The 23,581-nt window shown below is 36.5% G+C and overlaps 1 protein-coding gene across 2 annotated transcripts; it reads left to right on the plus strand.

Moving 5' to 3' along the window:
* The first annotated feature begins 6,893 nt into the window (after positions 1 to 6,893).
* Positions 6,894 to 21,188, plus strand: fam20b (FAM20B glycosaminoglycan xylosylkinase). 2 transcript variants are annotated; one of them, XM_054603339.1, is made up of 9 exons: positions 6,894 to 7,017; positions 9,332 to 9,702; positions 10,068 to 10,315; positions 10,403 to 10,489; positions 10,814 to 10,923; positions 14,744 to 14,915; positions 17,735 to 17,926; positions 20,084 to 20,143; positions 20,230 to 21,188. In XM_054603339.1, exons 2-9 carry the CDS (start codon positions 9,574 to 9,576, stop codon positions 20,459 to 20,461), a joined length of 1,230 nt encoding a protein of 409 aa, XP_054459314.1. In that variant the 5' UTR covers positions 6,894 to 7,017; positions 9,332 to 9,573; the 3' UTR covers positions 20,462 to 21,188. The 2 variants fall into 2 exon arrangements, with proteins under 2 accessions (XP_054459314.1, XP_054459315.1); XM_054603340.1 differs by having other exon boundaries at positions 6,894 to 7,008.
* The last annotated feature ends 2,393 nt before the right edge of the window (positions 21,189 to 23,581 follow it).

Here is a 23,581-nt window from a genome sequence, read left to right on the forward strand (position 1 = left end):
TTAGAGGATGTTTACCTGTGTATGTCGACAGATGGTGGAGCTGAACCTTCTGTCATTTGCAATATATTAACATATTAGTGCAGTTAAAGGGACAGTTCACCCCGAAATCAAAAGAACAGATTCTTCCTCTTTCCTGTTTATGCCATTTATGAATCTCGATTGTTTTTGTGTGAGAGATATTGGTTGACATGATGGGACTATGTGGTCTAAGAAAAACATTAGAAAAACTCAACACCGATGTCTCTTTTCAAGAATCGTGACCAAGTTACTTAAGATAATGCACAGAGCTTGTTGTGAGCAGTTTCATGCAGGGACTATTTTCTTTCTACCAAACTACACCTGCCAACTTAAACACCAAACAGAAAGAAAACATGCATCTGTACCAGTGTGTGTCAGTACTGTTGGCTCACGTAGCATCACTGAGCTTGCTCAGCCGAGAAGGACGCCATTAATGTTTACATCTCGGGCCGTTAGAGGAGGGTGTTGTTCGGTACAAAGAAAGTAGTTCCCGCATGAAACTGCTCACAACAAGGTCTGTTGATTATCTTCAGTAACCGGGTCATGATTTCTGGAAAGAGATAATGCTGAGGAGGTTTTCAACTGTATTTGATTTTTGGCGCATCAAGCCCCATTATACTGGAGAGCAGACAGACCTCTCCAAGGCCGATACATCCAACGTTCAGCAACTCGCATCAGAACAATCTAAATTGATAAATAGAACAATAGGAGAACATTTTTTGTTTGTTTTTTATATTTGGGGGCAAACTGTCCATTAAACAAGAATGAATGCTGTCTCAAAAAAGAGGATTGTAAACGGAATGAGCTGGGATGTAAACAAACCCAATGTAGTCAGCATCCAAATCACATTTCCCTTCTTTCTATTTGTTTCATCTGATAATAGAGATGATGTGGTTTCCTGAGTTCCGAGTTTTAAACCCTACCAGACCTTTTGAAGGAATCTTGGAAGGTTTATTTAAATCAATTTGGGTTTAACATTCTTTCCCATGGAGAATTACCCAGATCATGTTGAACGCTTTTTGTGACGTTTTTTCCCCTCTCTGTAACCGGAGTTTACACAAATTGTCTTTTTTTTGTTTTTTTGTTATGATGATTTCTGTACAGTGTTTGGTCAAAATAATGGAAACACATGTTTCATTTTGGGGATGTTTTGTGGTTTGAGCCGACTCATTTCTTGGATCGACCTCCGCCATCATCTATTTTGGGATGAGAGCGGAAAGTTCAAATCAAGTCCGAGATCTTTTTCCGGTTATTACAAAGAAACTTGATGCTTGAAAAATCTCTTCTGTCTGTGATAAGCGTTCATGTTGTTTCCTTTAAATTTACCACACTGTCAACAAATGCACAACTCGCCCTGTATTAACTGTTTTTGTCTTCTGATTTCATTCTTTTTTTAATGCTCAAGACAACTTGTTTAACAGTTGAGGTGAAGGTTTCGACCAGAGGAAGTGTTTCGTGTGTGAAAATCAATGTGAATCTGGACTGGCATCATTCGAGGGTGATGTTTAAATGACCTTTGACCTTCACGCCCTTTAACCTGGCTCTCTTTGTGTGTGTGTGTGTGTGTGTGCGTGTGTGTGTGTCTGTCTGTCTGTCTCTGTCCGCCCGTGTCATGACTGTGGCGAGCGCTGTGACCTCACCGCTGAGTGATGCGCTCCCCGGTGTGAAGACTGAGAACCAATAAACACTCTGCCCTTTTTTACTCCACACATCTGCCTCGCGCTCATTGTTCTTGTTTGTGTGTGCGTGTGTGACTGTTTATTCAGGAGATGGGGGGGGGATGGATGTGAGTGTGTAGAGTACCACCGTTGCATCACATGGTGGAATTTCTATTTAAATACTGACAATCAGTTCCACCTTGCAGAGTCAGCTTAATTTCCTTTATTGCTCCTTTATGAACAAATTCCCAAATATTACCCTAAAATGTAGATTCTTGAATCGGCTAAAAAAATACCCAAAACACAAATAACATTAACTTGTTTTGTGTTATTTATCTCGATAAAGCTTTACTTTACGAGGCTGCAGATACATTAACAACCATCACAATGCAGATGTTTGCTTTTTATCGTTAATCAACAGCTGAGAGGTCAGTCAGTAACAGTGGTGCAATGTAACTAAGTACATATACTCAAGTACTGTACTCAAGTAGAATATAAGGTACTTCTACCTCACTTGAGAAATTCTATTTTATGCTACTTAATACTCCGCTACATCTCAGAGGGAAATATTTAACTTTTTACTCCACCTAAGTAATTTAAACTTAATAATTTACTTCACATATTAAGATAATAAAATAAAATACAGAAGTTCTCAACTTTCAGAAGAAGAAGTTCCAAATTGCATACTATTTATTTTTACTTGAACATATTACAGCTGCACTTGCAAAGTGTGTGTTATCCCATGCAGTATGCTTCCAATTTGGACATACTTCATCATTTCATGGCACCTTTAAACTTTGACCCTCTTGCTCATACAGTATATCTGCTGTGCAAAGGATTGTCGGTCAGAAAGGCCAGAAATTGCATTTGACAAACTATGTATTAGGACATACTAAATAGTATGGTAGCATGGGAACTTATTTAAACTTCTATAGCAATGTGAAAGAATATTACAAGAACATTTTTTGGGAAAGATATTAGACATATAGGCCATAAAACATATTCTTCAAACTCTAAGAGTTATTGATTTTTGACATTAGAATTTAGCCCCTATTTATTTATTAATTTATGTGCAATATAAATCGAATTTATACGCTGTGCAATATAAATAATCTGTGCAATATTAACAACCATTCAGTTCGACAATATCATCTTTTATTTATGTATTTATTATACCTTTACGGTGGGATAACTATTCATATTCTTTTATTTATTAGCTATACCTTTACTGTGGGATAACTATTCATATTTATTTATTCATTATACCTTTACGGTAGGATAACTATTCATATTTATTTATTCTATTTATATTTTATTTATGTATTATACCTTTACGGTGGGATAACTATTTATATTTTATTTATTTATTATACCTTTACGGTGGGATAACTATTCCTATTTTATTTATGTATTATACCTTTACTGTGGGATAACTATTTATATTTTATTTATGTATTATACCTTTACGATGGGATAACTATTTATATTTTATTTATGTATTATACCTTTACGATTAACTATTTATATTTTATTTATTTATTATACCTTTACAGTGGGATAACTATTTATATTTTATTTATTTATTATACCTTTACAGTGGGATAACTATTCATATTTTTTTTATTTATTATACCTTTACAGTGGGATAACTATATTTTATTTATGTATTATACGGTGGGATAACTATATTTTATTTATTATTATACCTTTATTCATATTTTTTTATTTATTATACCTTTACGGTGGGATAACTATTCCTATTTTTTTATTTATTTATTATACCTTTACGGTGGGATAACTATTCCTATTTTATTTATTTATTATACCTTTACTGTGGGATAACTATTTATATTTTATTTATGTATTATACCTTTACTGTGGGATAACTATTTATATTTTATTTATGTATTATACCTTTTTACCTTTACGTGGGATAACTATTCATATTTTATTTATTTATTTACCTTTACGGTGGGATAACTATTCCTATTTTTTTATTTATTATACCTTTACGTGGGATAACTATTCATATTTTATTTATTTATTATACCTTTACGATGGGATAACTATTCATATTTTATTTATTTATTATACCTTTACGATGGGATAACTATTTATATTTTATTTATTTATTATACCTTTACGATGGGATAACTATTTTTATTTATTTTTACGTGGGATAACTTTTATATTTTATTTATTTATTATACCTTTACGATGGGATAACTATTCATATTTTATTTATTATTATATACCTTTACTGGGATAACTATATTTTATTTATGTATTATACCTTTACGGTGGGATAACTATATTTTATTTATTTATTATACGGTGGGATAACTATATTTTATTTATTTATTATACCTTTACTGTGGGATAACTATATTTTATTTATTTATTATACCTTTACGATGGGATAACTATATTTTATTTATTTATTATACCTTTACGATGGGATAACTATATTTTATTTATTTATTATACCTTTACGGTGGGATAACTATTTATTATAATTGTTTTGATCTTGGTTTTTCTACTTATTTCTCCTGTAATCCTGCACATTTCTTACTAATAAAGGATTATCCTATTTTATCTCTTATAATACAGATTAAAAAATATATATATTTATTTATTTATTGTATAAGCCTTTTGTAAAAAATAAACTATATATTTTAATATATCTGTGCAATATTAACAACCATTCAGTTAACTAATATCATCTTTTATTTATGTATTTATTATTTACTACCTTTACGGGATGGGATAACTATTCATATTTTATTTATTTATTATATTCCTTTACGGTGGGATAACTATTCATATTTTATTTATTTATTATACCTTTACAGTGGGATAACTATTTATATTTTATTTATTTATTAGCTTTATTGGGATAACTATATTTTATTTATTTATTATACTTTACTGGGATAACTATTCATATTTTATTTATTTATTATATACTGCTATATTTTTTATTTATGTATTATACCTTTACGATGGGATAACTATTTATATTTTATTTATGTATTATACCTTTACCTTTATATTTTATTTATTATTATACCTTTACGGGATAACTATTTATTTTATTTATATTTATTATTCCTTTACTGTGGGATAACTATATTTTATTTATGTATTATACCTTTACGATGGGATAACTATTTATTTTTATTTATGTATTATACCTTTACGATGGGATAACTATTTATATTTTATTTATTTATTATACCTTTACTGTGGGATAACTATATTTTATTTATGTATTATACCTTTATTAACTATTTATTTTTATTTATTTATTATATTCCTTTACTGTGGGATAGCTATATTTTATTTATTTATTATACCTTTACGTGGGATAACTATTTATTATAATTGTTTTGATCTTACTTATTTCTCCTGTAATCCTGCACATTTCTTACTAATAAAGGATTATCCTATTTTATCTCTTAACATACAGAATTAAAAAAAATATTAATTGAACTATAAAAAAAACACCACAAAAAGAACCTGTGGTAACTAATTGCATTATAAATCTCTCTATTTATATTTTATTTATTTATTATACCTTTACAGTGGGATAACTATTCATATTTTATTTATGTATTATACCTTTACGGTGGGATAACTATTCATATTTTATTTATGTATTATACCTTTACTGTGGGATAACTATTCATATTTTATTTATTTATTATAACTATTCCTTTACTTTACTGTGGGATAACTATTCATATTTTATTTATTATTATACCTTTACTGTGGGATAACTATTCATATTTTATTTATTTATTATATTCATATTTTATTTATTATTATACTTTACGGTGGGATAACTATTTATATTTTATTTATTTATTATACCTTTACGATGGGATAACTATATTTTATTTATTTATTATATTTATGTATAACTATACCTTTAACGATGGGATAACTATTTATATTTTATTTATGTATTATATTCGACAATATTTTTTATTTATGTATTATACCTTTACGTGGGATAACTATTTATTTATTTATTTATGGGATAACTTATATTTATTTATTATACCTTTACGGTGGGATAACTATTTATATTTTATTTATGTATTATACCTTTACGGTGGGATAACTATTTATATTTTATTTATGTATTATACCTTTACGGTGGGATAACTATTTATATTTTATTTATGTATTATACCTTTACGGTGGGATTTTATTTTATTTATTATATTCCTTTACTGTGGGATAACTATATTTTCTTTATTTATTATACCTTTACGGTGGGATAACTATTCATATTTTATTTATGTATTATACCTTTACGGTGGGATAACTATATTTTATTTATGTATTATACCTTTACGGTGGGATAACTATATTTTATTTATTTATTATACCTTTACTGTGGGATAACTATATTTTATTTATTTATTATACCTTTACTGTGGGATAACTATATTTTATTTATTTATTATACCTTTACGGTGGGATAACTATTTATTATAATTGTTTTGATCTTGGTTTTTCTACTTATTTCTCCTGTAATCCTGCACATTTCTTACTAATAAAGGATTATCCTATTTTATCTCTTATAATACAGATTAAAAAAATATATATTAATTGAACTATGAAGCCTTTTGTAAAAAAAATTCAGTTCGACAATATATATATTAATATATCTGTGCAATATTAACAACCATTCAGTTCGACAATATCATCTTTTATTTATGTATTATACCTTTACGATGGGATAACTATTCCTATTTTATTTATGTATTATACCTTTACGGTGGGATTACTATTCATATTTTTTTATTTATTAGCTATTCCTTTACTGTGGGATAACTATTCATATTTTATTTATTTATTATACCTTTACGGTGGGATAACTATTTATTATAATTGTTTTGATCTTGGTTTTTCTACTTATTTCTCCTGTAATCCTGCACATTTCTTACTAATAAAGTATTATCCTATTTTATCTCTTATAATACAGCTTAAAAAAATAAATATTAATTAAACTATGAAGCCAAAACCCAAAAACAAATAAAAAAAGAAACCACTAATTGCATTACAAATCTCTCCTCTCTCTTCTTCGTGTAATGACCGCCGCGGTGCAGCAGCGCCCCCTGGCGGCCGCCCGCAGCTCCTACAGGAAGGAAGTGGACAGAGCAGAGCAGAGAAGAAGAAGAAGAAGAAGAGGAGGGAGGAGGAGGAAGCTACCGGGGGGGGAACCACACGATGTGATCTAAACCCACCAGGACGGCGTGTTATGACTACCGGCCACGTCTCGGGGCTTTACAGACGGTAGCGGAGCTCCGGCTGCGGTCAGGTGAGTCAGGTGAGTCTGTGACTGAGAACAACCGACGACGTGCACGAGCTAGCTGGCAAAAACTCGAGCTAGCTGCAAAAGGCGTGCGTGCGTGAGTGCGTGTGCGTGAGAGTGCGTGAGTGAGGCTGTGACTGTGACTGTACAGCTGTTGTCATGGTGACCCCGATAAGGGCAGATTAACGTAAAGCGTTCAAGCGTCTGACCAGAACCGTTGGGTTTGAATTTTTTTTTTTTTTAATTAATTAATTAATTAAATAAATAGAAACGTCATGGAAAAAAAAAAAAAAAAGCTTTATTGTTGGTTGCCTGCGTGGCCAGACGAAAAAAAATAAATAAAAAAAATATATATATAAAAAATATTTGATGACGTAACGGCATTCTGATACGTCACGCTGCGACCGTTGGCTCTAACGGCTGTTAACGTTCGACTCAAACGTGGCAGTTTGATTGACAGTTAACGTTCGACTCCTCCTCCCTCCCTCCTTTTTTTTCCCCCTTTTTTTCCCCCTTTTTTTTTTTACACATGTGTCTCCATAGCAACCAGGTGGAAGTCCCACATGGCTCCTTAATTAGTTCTGCAATTAAAGGGACACCACTGAGGGTTAAGGCCATACATGGGCTGTTCTATGTACCTTTACCTTTACTGTGGGATACCTATTCATATTTTATTTATTTATTATACCTTTACTGTGGGATAACTATTCATATTTTATTTATTTATTATACCTTTACTGTGGGATAACTATTCATATTTTATTTATTTATTATACCTTTACGGTGGGATAACTATTCATATTTTATTTATTTATTATACCTTTACTGTGGGATAACTATTCATATTTTATTTATTTATTATACCTTTACGGTGGGATAACTATTCATATTTTATTTATTTATTATACCTTTACGGTGGGATAACTATATTTTATTTATTTATTATACCTTTACTGTGGGATAACTATTCATATTTTATTTATTTATTATACCTTTACTGTGGGATAACTATTCATATTTTATTTATTTATTATACCTTTACGGTGGGATAACTATTCATATTTTATTTATTTATTATACCTTTACTGTGGGATAACTATTCATATTTTATTTATTTATTTATTATACCTTTACAGTGGGATAACTATATTTTATTTATTTATTATACCTTTACAGTGGGATAACTATATTTTATTTATTTATTATACCTTTACAGTGGGATAACTATATTTTATTTATTTATTATACCTTTACGGTGGGATAACTATTCATATTTTATTTATTTATTATACCTTTACGATGGGATAACTATTCATATTTTATTTATTTATTATACCTTTACGGTGGGATAACTATTCATATTTTATTTATGTATTATACCTTTACGATGGGATAACTATTCATATTTTATTTATGTATTATACCTTTACGGTGGGATAACTATATTTTATTTATGTATTATACCTTTACGATGGGATAACTATATTTTATTTATTTATTATACCTTTACTGTGGGATAACTATTCATATTTTATTTATTTATTAGCTATACCTTTACTGTGGGATAACTATTCCTATTTTATTTATTTATTAGCTATACCTTTACTGTGGGATAACTATTCATATTTTATCTATTTATTTATTATACCTTTACTGTGGGATAACTATTCCTATTTTATTTATTTATTAGCTATACCTTTACTGTGGGATAACTATTCCTATTTTATTTATTTATTTATTATACCTTTACTGTGGGATAACTATTCATATTTTATTTATTTATTATACCTTTACGGTGGGATAACTATATTTTATTTATTTATTATACCTTTACGGTGGGATAACTATATTTTATTTATTTATTATACCTTTACTGTGGGATAACTATATTTTATTTATGTATTATACCTTTACGATGGGATAACTATTCCTATTTTATTTATTTATTATACCTTTACGGTAAATGGGCTGTTCTATGACCCACACACCCCCACCCCCTCTGCACCACTACCTGCCCACTGGTAATAAACCATTATCCCTAACCCTAAAGGTTTTAAATGCTGTAAATGTGGCTGTCAAAGTCCACTTTACTGCTCCTGGTGAGCAGTGTCATCCTGATGTAGTTGCACATCCCCGGACAGGCTTCAGCTGTGCTGCAGTACTGGGTCATCGTCTCCCCTGAGGGAGGAAACGAGACACCGGGGCAGCAAATCGATGAGTTTTCTGCCACATATTATCGACAGTAGTTCTTTTTTTTGTTTCTATATCTGAGTCCTCGTCTGTCTCTTCCCTCCTAGACGCCTCATATGTGTGTTTTCTCTCCCTCCAGGTGAATGCCCTGTTTGCTCGGAGTGTAGCACCAGAGGACGGCAGCTCCCATCCTTCAGAAGAGCTCGTCCCAGACGGGGGGAGGTGGGTGGATCCGGGGCGCTGCAGGGGCCATGCATCAGGGGTGAGGGGGATTCACTGCGGGAGAAACACACACACACACACACACACACACACACAATGACACACAGCGTCGGGTGAGGTGGTGGTGGTGGTGGTGTTCGGCCGCAGGTCGGCGTGGAGATGAAGCTCAAGCAGCGCATGGTGGTGCTGTGTGCCGTGCTCCTCCTGCTGGGCCTGGCCAAGATCTTCCTGCTGGATGGAGGCGAGGGCTCCGCCGCCAGCCGACGGGATCTCCGAGCGTTTCGCAAGGTCAGAGTCCCGAATAACTGTTTCTGTTTTCAGAAAAAACACAATACACAAGACCGTGAATATACAGCACCAGTCAAAAGTCTGGACACACCTTCTCATTCAACTACTTTGAAGAATGTAAAATATAAAACATATTCTGGTTTGTTGAGCATTTGTTTGTTTACCACATAATTCCATATGTGTTCCTTCATAGTTTGGATGTCTTCAATATTAATCTACAATGTAGAAAAAAATAAAAATAAAGAAAAACCATTGAATGAGAAGGTGTGTCCAAACTTTTGACTGGTACTGTATACAGTCGTACTTAAAAGCTATAGCCACGTATATCGTTAAAAGCAGCGTTGTTGTCATCCACCTTCTGACAGATGGAAGCTGGTCTTACTCTGTCGCGGGGAGCTCGCCTCACGCACACCCTCCAGTCTCCGTGGGAGATAGCGAGCCAGTGGGTGGGCCCGAGAGAGGTGTACCCCGAGGAGACCCCGGAGCTGGCTGCTGTGCTCATCTCCCTCAGCAGCGCCCGGCTAGAGCGGGCCGACGTGGGCTACAAGGGCACGCAGCTCAAAGCCCTGCTGGTGCTGGACGGGGGGCAGAAAGTGGTCTTCAAACCCAAGAGGTCAGATATGTAAATAACGGGATCACACACTAGTATTTTAGTGAGTGATTCAGATGTCTTATTTGTGTCCTTTCCGTCTTGCCGTAGATATAACAGAGACTACGTGGTTGAAGGCGAGCCGTACGCAGGCTATGACAGACACAATGCGGAGGTGGCTGCTTTTCACCTGGACAGGTGTGTAAACATCTTTATTTATATAGCAAAAAAAAACACAGTTTACAAAGTGTATTTACAGACGAAGCAAAAGTAGGATACAATGCAATATAACAACAGAACAGTAACAGAAGAAACAGCACAATAGATAAAAAGATAATAAAACCTATCGTTAAAATAAATCCAATTAAAGAGAATTATAGCATTAAAAAGATCACTTAAAAGCAAATCTATAAAAAACGAGGGTTTTTAGAAGTGATTTCTAAGAGATTCCTGTAATCTCTACACAAACATCTGTGTGATAAAGTTCTGGGGTCGCGTCCCGTCACTCCGTCCTCTCCGCAGGATCCTGGGCTTCAGGCGAGCACCTCTAGTGGTCGGGAGATACGTCAACGTGCGGACGGAGATCAAACCCGTGGCCACAGACCAGCTGCTGAGCACCTTCCTCATGCAGGGTGAGTGTCCACTGACTCGTCTTCTTTCACACTGATGAGATAACTTCCTAGTAAGTTAAGGAGTGTTTTGAGACACCCGCAGAGTGAGAGTGAGTTTCTCTTCGTCTTGACTCATCTGTCCACATTCCTTTCTTCTTCTCTTGTTGTTTTTTTTGTTGCTCTTTCTAAGTAAGATACTAAAATACAACCTTGTCTGTCACAGTACTAAAACCACAGATGATCTATTTCGGCCTTTTAAAGCTTTAAAGAGGTTTTAATTCTCTTCTTTTATGTTTATTTTTCTGATATGAAGCAAAGATACATTGATGAAAATGTCTCACAAACTATTAAATAATTATATTATTATTATTATAAGGGCTAATTCAACACACAAAGGTCAGTCCTAAGGAGCGGCCTGTGAAAACGTTTTTATAATGTCTGGAGCGATCCCTTTGAAAGTTTAAGAAGATAACCTTGATGATGTCATTGTGGGTTTGTCTTCAATCTGACATTTTTCCATTGTGTTTGTGTCGTGGTAGCTTCTCCTTAAATATCTTTGCAGTTGGAAATTATGTGCAATGTTGCCAATCAACAAGAGCAGTTTTTCTTAATTAGAATATTGGATTTTATTTTTTAATTATAGGATTTTTCCTCAATGTGGATATATGTACCTTCATTCGTCATTTTTATGCAGAAACAGTTTCTCACTTCATTGTCCACTATATCATCATGGCCCATATTGAAATTATAAAAGATATCTTATCTCAACAAGAACAATGTTGGACTCCATAATGTCTACGTTATAACGTTTTATTATGTTTTCATGCAAAAAATAAGTTACCAATTTTAGATTCCAGTCAGTTTATTCAATTAATGCCTGTTTGGAAATTTGCTGCGATCGTGTTCGGAGATGACAGACAGACAGACAGACAGACAGACAGACAGACAGACAGACAGACAGACAGACAGACAGACAGACAGACAGACAGACAGACAGACAGACAGACAGACAGAGCTTCCTTTCTTTATAGTTAGATGTGATATTTTGGATTTTTTGGATTGTTGTTGGTAAAACAAAACTAGCATCTGAGGATGTTACCGTAGTCTAGGAAATTAAGAAGGACATGTTACCATTTGACCGGTTGCTGACAAGCAGTGTAGCTTTTCAAATAATATTTATTTTTTGGAAGAAATCCGGGGAGCCACCCTCACTCAATGTAAAAAGTACCGGGGCTACATGACATCACTTCCCACCTTAACGGAGAACAAGAAGGGTGAAAAAGAATCACTGATCTGTTTTTAAACAAATATTTTTCTGGCAATCTATCAGCTAAAACAAACACTGAATCCATTTGCACGTTAGCTCTGTCATTTGTTTAACTGACTTCATCAGTTTTCATAACAAACACTCAACCGTCCAGCTGTTACTACAGATGTTAGACTCACAACGGTGATCTGCTGCAGATTGAATAAAGGGGAAACACCTGATTGAATATTAACCATCATTTTTTTCATCATTTTACAAAATTCTTTTGATGATCCGGGCCTGCTGGCAGACAATGAAAATACTCCTACTTGTATCTAATATCATTGTTGCTGGTATGCTGTGAAATTACCTGACAAGGTGACATGAACATGAATATATTCAAATAAATGGATTTGAAGTCCTGGGACAGGTGTGACCCGACAAATCGGATCTCCGTTTACGCAGATGAGTGTGAAATCTCTGTCATTTCAGATGCCAGTGTTAAAGGTGAACCTGTCACCACTGCTTATTATACTTCTGTGGTGGTGTGGGTTCTTTTTGTGTGTTTGTTTGTTTGTTTGAGACTGACTCACCAGCTGTCCATGCCACTCACACGTTTGATGTTCTGTAAGTTGCTTTATGATCAAAGCTGTCACTTACCGCCACTTTCCGCCAATCAGTGAACTCAACATGACTCATCTCGGCACCTGCCTTCGCAGTAGTGGTTTACAGCCGGTGGGCCAAACTACACCCACTGTCACGCTGGCAAAGGCAGTTACACAGATCTGCCATTCAGTCACCAGCAGAAGAGTGTAATAGAGAAAACATAAGAGGAGTTTCCTTAATAACTAATTCTTCTAGTCATACACAATGTTTCGTTTTTATCCTTCCAGGTTTTCAATCATCTGACAATATGATTTCTATCTTTACCTGGTTACATGGATATTACATCGTAACAGCAGCTCATTAGGAAGATGAGGGGTGTTTCATTATGGTGGCTCAGAAAAAGAGGGTTTATGGTGAAGAATGAGCTTAACAAAGTAGCAAAACCAGGATTATTCTGTCTGTAAAAGACACCATAAACACAGATTCCCAGTGTGGAAAAAACGTATAGAACGTATAGAACGGTGAGCTCAGACCCGGACACACAAATAGACCTGACGTCAGTACCTACGTGATCACAGTTCTCCGGTCTGTGGGTTCAGGTGTGAGTGATGGAAACTCTCTGTCTCATATCACTTGGTTTGAACTCGTGACTCGTGATGACATGCTGCTTAAACACCTTTTTAGATTGGTGGTCTGTCCCTCTTGTTTTTTTTAGTATTGGTGATGACTGTCTATTTCTCTGATTTTACTATGAATGTGACATTTTAAAGACAAAGGTTGACATTGAGACTTTCTATTACATTACATTACATTACAGTCATTTAGCAGACGCTTTTCTCCAAAGCGACTTACAGTCAGTAGTATATTACATATCATTCACCCATTCACACACTGATGACAGGCTACCATGCAAGGTGCCACCATCAGACTCTAACTAACATTCATCATCCAGTCCACACCGATGGCAAGCCTTCAGGAGCAACTTGGGGTTAAGTGTCTTGCCCAAGGACACATCGACTGCCGAAACCGGGTATCGAACCACCGATCCTCTGAATGGAGAACTACCTTGCTCTCCACTACGCCACAGCCGCCCCTTCTATGAAGCCGGAGTCATAGGTCATTCAACCAATCAGATTGTGCGGAACAGAACTCTTCAGAATACACTATAGTGTACAACATCAGAGAGGCTCCGTAGTCCGAAACAAGATGGCAAACTTTATTGCTCCTTTCAACCCTGACAAAGGCAGCACAGACTAGATCCACTCCTTCTGTCCTTACCTTTGACAATAAAAGTCTCAGACATTTATAGTGCCCTGTAACTGTTTACCAGAGGGGGTCAAATTCACTGAAGGGAAACTCAATAAAATATCTTACAGAGGCTTTTGCTATAAAACAGTTTACCTCAGACGGACTGAGGGACGATGCTCTGGGTCAGTAGGATCCTCGTAGGTGGTTTTCTGCCTGCACAAATCTATTTGAACCTTTTTTTAAAAATTTTTTTATGGTGGCGCAAATTTGCATTGCTGTTATGCAAAATATTTGCAGCACAGTATTTTGCATTTATGGCTTCACGCACCCGATGTGTTTTTAGATTAATAAAAAAAAAAAAAGCTGACAAATATAAGAGAGAAAACATTTAAAGTAAAGTTGACTTAAAGTGTAATAACTCTTCAACTAACAGTTATTACAAAGTAGTACTCAATACTCAAGATGTACCAAAACACTGACAACAAGGAATATCTTTGGCAGATAATAATGAGAATAAATATGAACAATATTTAAATCAAATATAAAACTAAAGACTTAAACTTTTAAGGTTAAAAATGGCTGAAATGTGACTAAAACTAATAAGCACCTTCATCTGAAGACTGAATGTAAAATCCCTGGCGACATTGACGCCGCCTCTCAGTGCTGCCTCATTTGCATCTTGTTCACTCTGATACGTTGTGGTTTCTCCTTCATGGGTAACTTTTTTTGTCTCTCTCCAAGGAAATAATACATGCTTCTACGGAAAGTGTTACTACTGTCGTGAGAGCGAGCCGGCGTGTGCAGAGGGCGAGGTCATGGAGGGGTCGTTAACCCTTTGGCTGCCAGACGTCTGGCCGCTGCAGAAACACCGTCACCCATGGGGACGCACCTACAGAGAGGGCAAACTGGCCAGGTGGGTGTCTGGAAAAGTCAGTTTCAGTCTGGAGAGCCCTGTGGCTTTTTTTTAGTTGTAGTTATTGATGTTTATCAAAAGGAAATGGAAGGGCTGTTGTGCCCATACCGAGCGCCAACAGCCTTTCCATAGCCCTTAAAGGGCAATGACTCTCCTTTATTCTGAGAACGCTTCCTAGGGTGGGAGTACGCACTAAAGGTGAGGGTGCAGCGTGCTTTGATCTGTTATCTGGTGGTTTGATCAGTAATGGTACTGATAATCTCTCTGCGGCCCACAGGTTTTTGTGAATGATAGCCAGAGCATCAGCACATTGTAGCGACATCAGAGAGAAATTTGCCTCGACCCTCGACACTTCCCACCCACTCAGCTGCCGTTGAATATCAAGCACAAGCTGACTTTACAAGAATAACTGACGAGTGGATTTTTTTTTCTCACTTTTAATCTGGTTCAGCTTCTAGAAGATGAGGACAGTGGAGTGCAGCTGCTGAGTTGAAGCTGAACATGTGTGCAGACCAGCTGTGTAACTGGGGAAAAAACCTTCCTGAGCTGCAGCAACCAAACTCTTAACCTCATCAGACCTTTCCTGTTAATCAAGCCAAATCAATTGCATTTCGAAGAACAGAAATTTAGGATTATATAAGGTCACAAAAATATGCAAGACACGCACATGTTGAGGTCAGGCTTTGTTGGGTATGTGTCACATTGGGATCCTGTCTGTGAGACCAGATTGTTGAAGAAATGTGTGATATTTAAATGAATAAATAGACGCCTGGCCTGTTCTCTCATCAGTATGAAGTTGGCTTTAGAGCTGAGTGAGGCCTCGGTGAAACAATACTGCAAAAATATCATATCACAACATGTGTTTTTAGGCAGGATCACAATCCACAATCATTCACAAGCGATGTTTTTCATTATTGCTTTTAAGAGTACGTTGGTAGTTTTTGAACAGTACAACCAAATGATTCCCTATATAAAAAAACATCACACCAAGTTCTGTTCTCAAATAAAAGTAAAAAGTTTGTTAAAAGTTTATTTAACCATTTACCAGTTAGTTTTCATGATCCACTCTTCACATCCGCATCGATTAGATTTTTATATAGCAGTAGCACTTATCATTTTTAAGATTTAAGATGTTTGTTCTCACTGCGGGTTATGCGAGTCAAATCATGGGAAATGCCTCCATAAAAGAAAGAAAATTAATAGTAGAAATAAAAAGACATTGAATATATGATATAATACAATAAATATAATAACAAAATACTAAAAAAGATTGCGCACGATGGTACCGATCTCTCTGTAAAGGCACTTTAGTTTGTTAAAAGTTTCTTTAACTATTTACCAGTAACTTTTCAAAGTCCACATGAACCACTCTTCAAATCAGCATCGATTAGACCCACCTAACAGCTTACTTCAATAGAAAACACGTCACTTTTATAGGCTTTTACTTCCTTTATTTCGTTCTTCCAAAACAGTGGTGGAGTTAAGGTTTCGTTAAAACAACATTATGATCAGTGTGGTAAATGCATGTCAAATTTAATCAGAGTGCTCAAGGCCAAGCGTAATCTTTATTTCACCTCTCTCCCCTCTGTTCCCGGTGTGAGAGGCCAAAATAGTGGTAATATAGCTCATCCAGACTCTGGCTGATAAAAGTTTATTGTGCTGGGGGAGATTTTTATAAAGTAGTAGTGCTCATTTCAAATGTTTGTTTTCACTGTGCAAGTACATTTATGTGAAATGCTTTTTTAAAGAAAGAAACTGAATAGTAGATATGAGAAGACATGATATATTACAATAAATATGATTAAGGTAATGATTGTAGGAGCTATTTATTGGATGTTAGTATTTAGTTATTTTATGCATAAATAATTTAATTATTCTAGATGTTTGCTTATTTAGTTTAGATTTTGATATATTAAGACATGAAGATTCGTTTAGTTTAATATTATTTTGTATATGTATATATATATGTGTGTGTATATATATGTGTGTGTGTGTATGTATGTGTGTGTGTATATATATGTATATATATGTGTATGTGTGTATATATATATATATAAAACATATATAGGTATATACACAAAATAGAAGGGAAATGAAAAGATTTACAAGAGGTTTTTTTAACACTGCTGATACAGCTCAGCTGAGTCACCATCAGGGAAACTAAACTCTGCTCATACAAGACGTGTGTGTGTTGTGTGTGTGTGTGTGTGTGTGTGTGTGTGTCACCATGTGTGTGTGTGTGTGTGTGTGTGTGTGTGTGTGTGTGTGTGTGTGTGTGTGTGTGTGTGTGTGTGTCTATATATAGACAGGATTTATTTTGTTAGTTTGACCAAATAAATCCTCAGAAACAGAATTCTGTTTGGACAATAACCTCTTTTGCCTGCATGAACAACCCATGGTGCGTCAGTGGCCCCTTTGATTTAAGTTTGTTTTTTGGACAATTGGCCACTACAACGATGCTACGATCTCTCTCTAAAGGCAGATCATTTCAATTGTTAACAATCTAATATCACACACCTTTAGGGCAGATGTTTTAATGGCGAAGACATAAGGTCACAGAAGTTCTATATGTGAAACGAGCACCCGTATACAAGGAATTTTATTTTCTTTATTAACACACACAGAAACATACTGAAATGCAACATAAATACCAGCTCACATACTGGTTTGCAGTGTTGCATCACTTTAAAAGAGTTTATTTGTATCAACATCAGAATTTTGAATTAGTTTGGCATCATTTAAAAAAAAAAAAAAACATACTTTTGAATATTTATATGAGTGATTCCAATTTTTTGTGTGTGTGTGTGTTAATCTTCCAGGTGGGAGTATGATGAGAGTTACTGCGAGGCGGTGAAGAAGATGCCTCCGTATGACGCCGGGCCGAGGCTGCTGGACGTCATCGACACGGCCATATTTGATTATCTCATTGGGAACGCTGACCGGCATCACTATGAGAGCTTCCAGGACGACGGCGGCGCCAGCATGCTCATCCTGCTCGACAACGCAAAGAGGCGAGTGCTAATGTTAGAGATTTTTAACAAACAATCAATGATTTTGTCCTTTTTATTATTTTTTTTAATGCTGAAGGGGACAGAGAATCTTTTTTTATTATTAAAATCATTTATATTGAACCGTTCAAAAAAAAAAAAAAAAAAACCAAATTGACAAATTCAACCATTTCCCAACGCACTATCTGATATTTTTCATGCAATATGAGATTATAAATTGTTATAACGTTAACCTCACTAACTTCACTCCGGTTGCTCCACCACCATTCCTCCACCTTGGAGGACATCTACTGGGAGCTATTTTGTTTAGTTGCCTCTTTTAAGCAATCAATGTATATGTCTCGGGCTTTTATTGTGAAAGGTAATAAAGTAGTGTAGCCATTGACCGTGTCGGAAGGAGATAGAGAGTTTGATGTTTTGGTTCAGACTTCAGAGCCTTCATGTTATTATTTTATTTCTCTACCAGTAGAGGCACAAGACGGTAATCAACATTTACTTTATAATGATGAGTCAAAGCACACAAAAAAAGCTTGTTTCTGCACTATACCACCAACATGTTTTGGCACTTTGTCAACGCATCCTCACAACCACAAAGCTTTTCATCCTTTACAGGAATTTTTTTATTTTCATTTTCATTCGCAGTTTGCTTTGACATTTTCCCGTATATATGCCCATCTTTTTACGTAATTAATTTATCGGCACTGAAACCGCTTCAAAGCTGACTTACTGCAAACAGCCTCTTCAATGAAGTGAAGACATTGTGCTGTTATCCCTTCTTTGAAGTTATTTTTGGTATTTGAGGTTCAGAACAAACAGTGGAAAAATTTTCCACCTCATATGAGGGCAATTTTCAAGAATTGATTACAGTTGGCAGAGAAACAAAGAATCATTTTGGCATTGATAATAACCACACATTTAAAAAATATATTTTCCCGACAGTTGACACATTTTTGGTAGTTTTAGTGGTTTCATGTGGCTTTTTTTGGGTGCTAATTAAGGGTTTTCTATCTGAGAGGAATCTGGCTTCTAATCTCAGCCAGCAGCAGATTCTTCACTGCCGGAAAGAGTTGAGTAATTTCCTAACGGAGCAGACAGTGTCACATTAGACCATGGACTGTCTACTAGAAGTGGAGCTAGTTGTCATGACGTCAACCATTGATTTGTGGACTTCCATTTTGGCCGTCGCCCACCAGTGAGTGGAAGTGACCATATTTGGACTGCAGAGGAGTGACGTAGAGACGCCGTATATATATGGCTCCGGTAGCAACCTGTCAATCACAAGGTGGCCCCGCCCTAAAGCACACCCTGCTTTATGGTCTGTTTGACTCTAAATGGAGCATCATTTACTAAATGAACATCATGCTGTATTGAAGAAGACTTGAAACTAGAGATTGAGACCATAAACTCATGTTTACAATGTTTACTGAGGGAATAAATCAAGAGAGAAGTAGAGTCATTTTCTCATACAACGTCTGCTGAGTGCAATGGTGCTTCCCACAAGTGTCGACTACAAACGGTTCATGGGTTACAGAAAGGGGCGGGTCTATGACTGCATGTTCATGTCAATGTCGTCAGGCCTGGACCTTTATCGTTTAGAGGTTATACAAAGTACGCTGGAGCTCCGATTACTTTCTGTTTTATGCCAAAAGGCCCTGATGGAAAACGGTCGTGTTTGACAGTTGTCACTGTCGTAATAATGTGTTGGGTATTTGTTTACGTTCCCATTCACTTCTGTTTTCAGTTTGTTGGTTTACGTGTTTGTTACGCTTTCTAGTTGATGCTTCTGCCAGATGAGTGTCATCCTACTTTTAAACCTGAAGGCTCCTCAGAGGAGAACATCAGATAACAGGGAAAACTGCTGTATTAACAAACACAAAATCCATGCTGTGTTTGGGCAGCAGGCAGACGAGCTCTCTCTCTCTCTCCCTCCCTCTCTCCTCGTTGGCTCTGCGTTCTGAGTGGAGTGTGTCGTAGCATTTGAAAGTGTGTTTTGCGGTGCGTGTGCAGCCTTCTGCCGAGCTACGGCCAGTGGAGTGTGGCTAATGCATTTTGATGGATTCTCCTAACCGCAGTGCAGACAGGCCTCCGGCTTCAGCTGCCTTACTTTAGCTTTTATTTTGTAATTTTATTTAAAGTTGTTTTTTTTCCCTCTGTGTGCAGCTTTGGGAACGCAGCTCTGGATGAGCGAAGTATCCTCGCACCGCTCTATCAGTGCTGCATGTGAGTACACAGGAAAATGATCAAATCTCAATTCTGGATTTATATGATCTGTCTTTCCGACTATAACATCTCCATTTCTCCCTCAGGGTCCGTGTGTCCACGTGGAACAGGTTAAACCTGCTGAGGAGTGGAGCTCTGAGTTCAGCCATGCGTCAGGCCCTGGCATTCGATCCCATCAGCCCCATCCTGGCCGAGACGCACCTCGCCGCCCTGGACCGCCGTCTGTCAGGAATCATGGCAACTGTGAAGCAGTGTATGGAGGCGCAGGGCCCCGACAACACCCTAATAGAGGACCGGATGAACCTCCCACACCCCTAAAAAAAACAAACAAAAAAACAACATGGGACAGGAGAAAACAGCCGGGCCCTCCTCTCTTCTCCAGGCTCGTGAGGTAAAGAGACGCAGAGTGAGTTAATGGATCGACAGGGTGGAACAAAAAAACTTTATATTTCTCACTCCCAACGGCCCCGGTCACTCTGATAAGGCTTGACCGGTCAAATATATAAACTTTTTCTCAGGACTGTCGTACACGATGGGACGAGTCCTCCCTCGTCTCCTCCTGGTTGTGCCAAATTCTCTGTCCCAATGGGAGAAATGTAGACACTAACAAATGTGGAGGAGGGAAGGTTAACTGAGCCGCCAACGTCTTGATGGAGGACGCATTACAGCCCTGTTGCAGACTCTTTTGGCGGTCACGGTCTGAGGAACTTCCTGTTGAAGGAAATTCGTCAAAATGAAATCCCCTTGAAAAATGAAAATGTTTGTTTTTCCTCAAATTTGAAATTGAACTTTGATCGTAAAGAAAGTAGAGTTTACTCTGCTCTTCATACATCATTGTGTACATATTCAACTAAGGACTGTCATTGAATTATGAGACTAAATAATATACATTTGTGGATTATAATATTAAATAAACTCAAGTGTGAGTGGGGGTGTGAGTGTGTGTGTGTTTGGAAGAGTGCCATATTGTGCCGTAAATAAGCAAAGTTACTGACAAGTGGGTGCGCTCAGAGGGCAGGTGTGTGGGTTCATCTTCAGCATTAAACTATGATCTATTTAATTGTGGTTCCTCTGTCATCTCTTTCTTTTTCCATGTGGTCACAACTGAAAAGTACAAAGTCGGTAAAGAAGAGAAGTGTCAATGCTGTCACTTTTACTTTTTACTGCTAGTGTTGGAAGGGACTTTCACTTTGGTCCCTTGTAGTTGCTCAGTTATTTATATATTAGTCATATTTGTTGTGAGATGCATTACAGCTCATATCTGGAACACACTGGTTATAGTTGACATTTCATTTAGAACAACTTGTTTTTATATCTCATTGTCTCACTCTGTAACGTTTTGATTTAGTCACATTTCAATCACCTCTTGTGCCCTAAATTTAGCTCAAGTTTAAGGCGCCAGTAAATCTTTCTAGTTACATATTAGTCAGAGATGAGATTACAAGCGGTCGTGTCTGAGGGTGCCTCGATCGATGGGGAAAGGGAGAGTTATCGGTTATTTTGTTTTTTTTGAACGTTGTTGTCTCGAAAAGAGGCGATCAGCTGATGCAAAACATGCGAGAGAATTTCTCTACCTGCTGCTGAAATGGTTTCCCCTGAGTTGTCTCAAAATCCCCTTTAAGGGACAAATCAACGTCTGTGTGAAAGGGACAGCTGGCATGGCGGAACTACACAAACAAACAAACACACACACACACGCACACTAGAAAAATGTTAAAAGCAAAGATGATGTAGTGAGCCTTCCTCTTCTCTTTTATAAAACAGGCTTATTAAAGAGAGAGAGAGAGTGAAAAATGTTGCCTGACCATAAATAGTCCCGATCATAACATTTTCTCATAATTTTAATACTTAATATACAATGTCGTTAAGAAAAAAAATAACTCTCAATAAATAGACCCTGTCGTTGGTACCAGCCTGGTCTTTGCTGTTGTACCTGATTCACAGGTGCTATAGAGCAGAGACACTGACTGAGGATTGAAGATCGGGGGGGTGGTTTTAGTCGTGGTTCACACAGCTGCAACATCCAGCTGTCTCAGGTTGAGATCTACCGCACAGACTTCAGGAGCAGCTGACTGCTGACGCTCTGGTGATGGGAAACGGAGCGTTATCAGTCCCATAATGGTTTTCAACCACTTTGAATGTCGGTGTCTCTACACACCGCTGAATTGCAAAACCATGTCTGATTGTTACCCTCCTGATATTCAACTTTTAACCTTAAGCTCATCAAGGAGTGAAAGGAAAGTTTTTATGCGTTTTTTTCTTTCTATTTCATCATCTATCGGGTTTGCAAAAAAAAAAAAAAAAAAAGGATGTGTGTGGGCTGCTGCTGCTGCTGCTGCTGATTACTCAGCTAATGCTGTTCTTCCGCAAACTAAAATCTTTCCTTGTCTGTCGATTTAAGTTTAAATTAAAATCCCCATCATGTCCAAAAAAAAAAACCAATCAAACAAACCCTTTTTCCTCTCTGAATCTCATAACCGTATTCCTTGAATCAATATTCGAGGCCTGTGAACAGATCTAAGGGTTTGTACAGTACTTCTTCTGGTGATGGATTTCCCCATCTCGGCGTGTACTCCTGTTACAGATCATCCTCATCACTTGACCTTTACTGCATCTAGTTCGTTAGACCTGGCGTTGGTGGCATCCTGGCTACAGAGTGTATAATCTTAAATCTCTGATTTGAGTTAGCTTTGTGGTTTTTTTTTTTGTTGCTTCGACCCACAGGAGGGGAAACATTAATAGTGAAACCTTGAGTGCAGGTTCCCCCCCTTTCCCACAAGCAGATGTTTGCCACCAGCTGCCTGCTGGGCTGGCAGTTCCATCCAGCCTCTGTGTTGTTTATGTGAGCAACAAGCCAGATGATGTAGGACACCTGTTTCGTTTAGACTACGCAGGTGTTTTACTAGAGATGAGTATCAAAACACTGAAACTTTGATGAAAACCAGTTTTATTTCATGTCATGACTTGTCGGGACATGTCAGAGTAAATACGTTTGCCTCTTCACACTTGATTTTCCTGATATCTTTATATTTTATAATTATTTTTTCCTTGTGTGTAGCTGCCGTCGTGCCATTCAAGCATTCAGCGTTCATCATTTGACTTTTTGTCCCCTCCATTTCATCTCTAAATATTTCTTTGCTACTTATGTTTCATCAATTTCTGAGCCTCCTGGGGTCCAGAAGCGGTGAACAAAGTGGACCAATTATTATTGAACTAATTGCTACGTACCGTAGACACTAGATGTCCCTCTAGGATAATTTATGCACGTTAAGTTTCACTAAACTCTTTGTAAACTCACCACTGAATACAACAAACACCGCAGAAGTCCCAACACCTATGACAGGAATATCAACATTCCTGTAATCAAAGGCGTTTATGTGTGGGAGATGAATATTAAGTCATATATGACATGATGATAATTGCCTCAAAAAGGCTAGT

Source organism: Anoplopoma fimbria, chromosome 8 (genome assembly GCF_027596085.1).
Source record: "Anoplopoma fimbria isolate UVic2021 breed Golden Eagle Sablefish chromosome 8, Afim_UVic_2022, whole genome shotgun sequence".
In the NCBI taxonomy this organism is placed as follows: Eukaryota; Metazoa; Chordata; class Actinopteri; order Perciformes; family Anoplopomatidae; genus Anoplopoma; species Anoplopoma fimbria.

Bases quoted from the DNA above. Each gene is read 5' to 3' on its own strand.
- fam20b (XM_054603339.1), top strand. From the start codon at position 9,574: ATGAAGCTCAAGCAGCGCATGGTGGTGCTGTGTGCCGTGCTCCTCCTG. The intron at 10,316-10,402 runs GTCAGATATGTA...GTCTTGCCGTAG, and splicing joins GTGGTCTTCAAACCCAAGAG to ATATAACAGAGACTACGTGG. The intron at 14,916-17,734 runs GTGGGTGTCTGG...TTAATCTTCCAG, and splicing joins AGAGAGGGCAAACTGGCCAG to GTGGGAGTATGATGAGAGTT.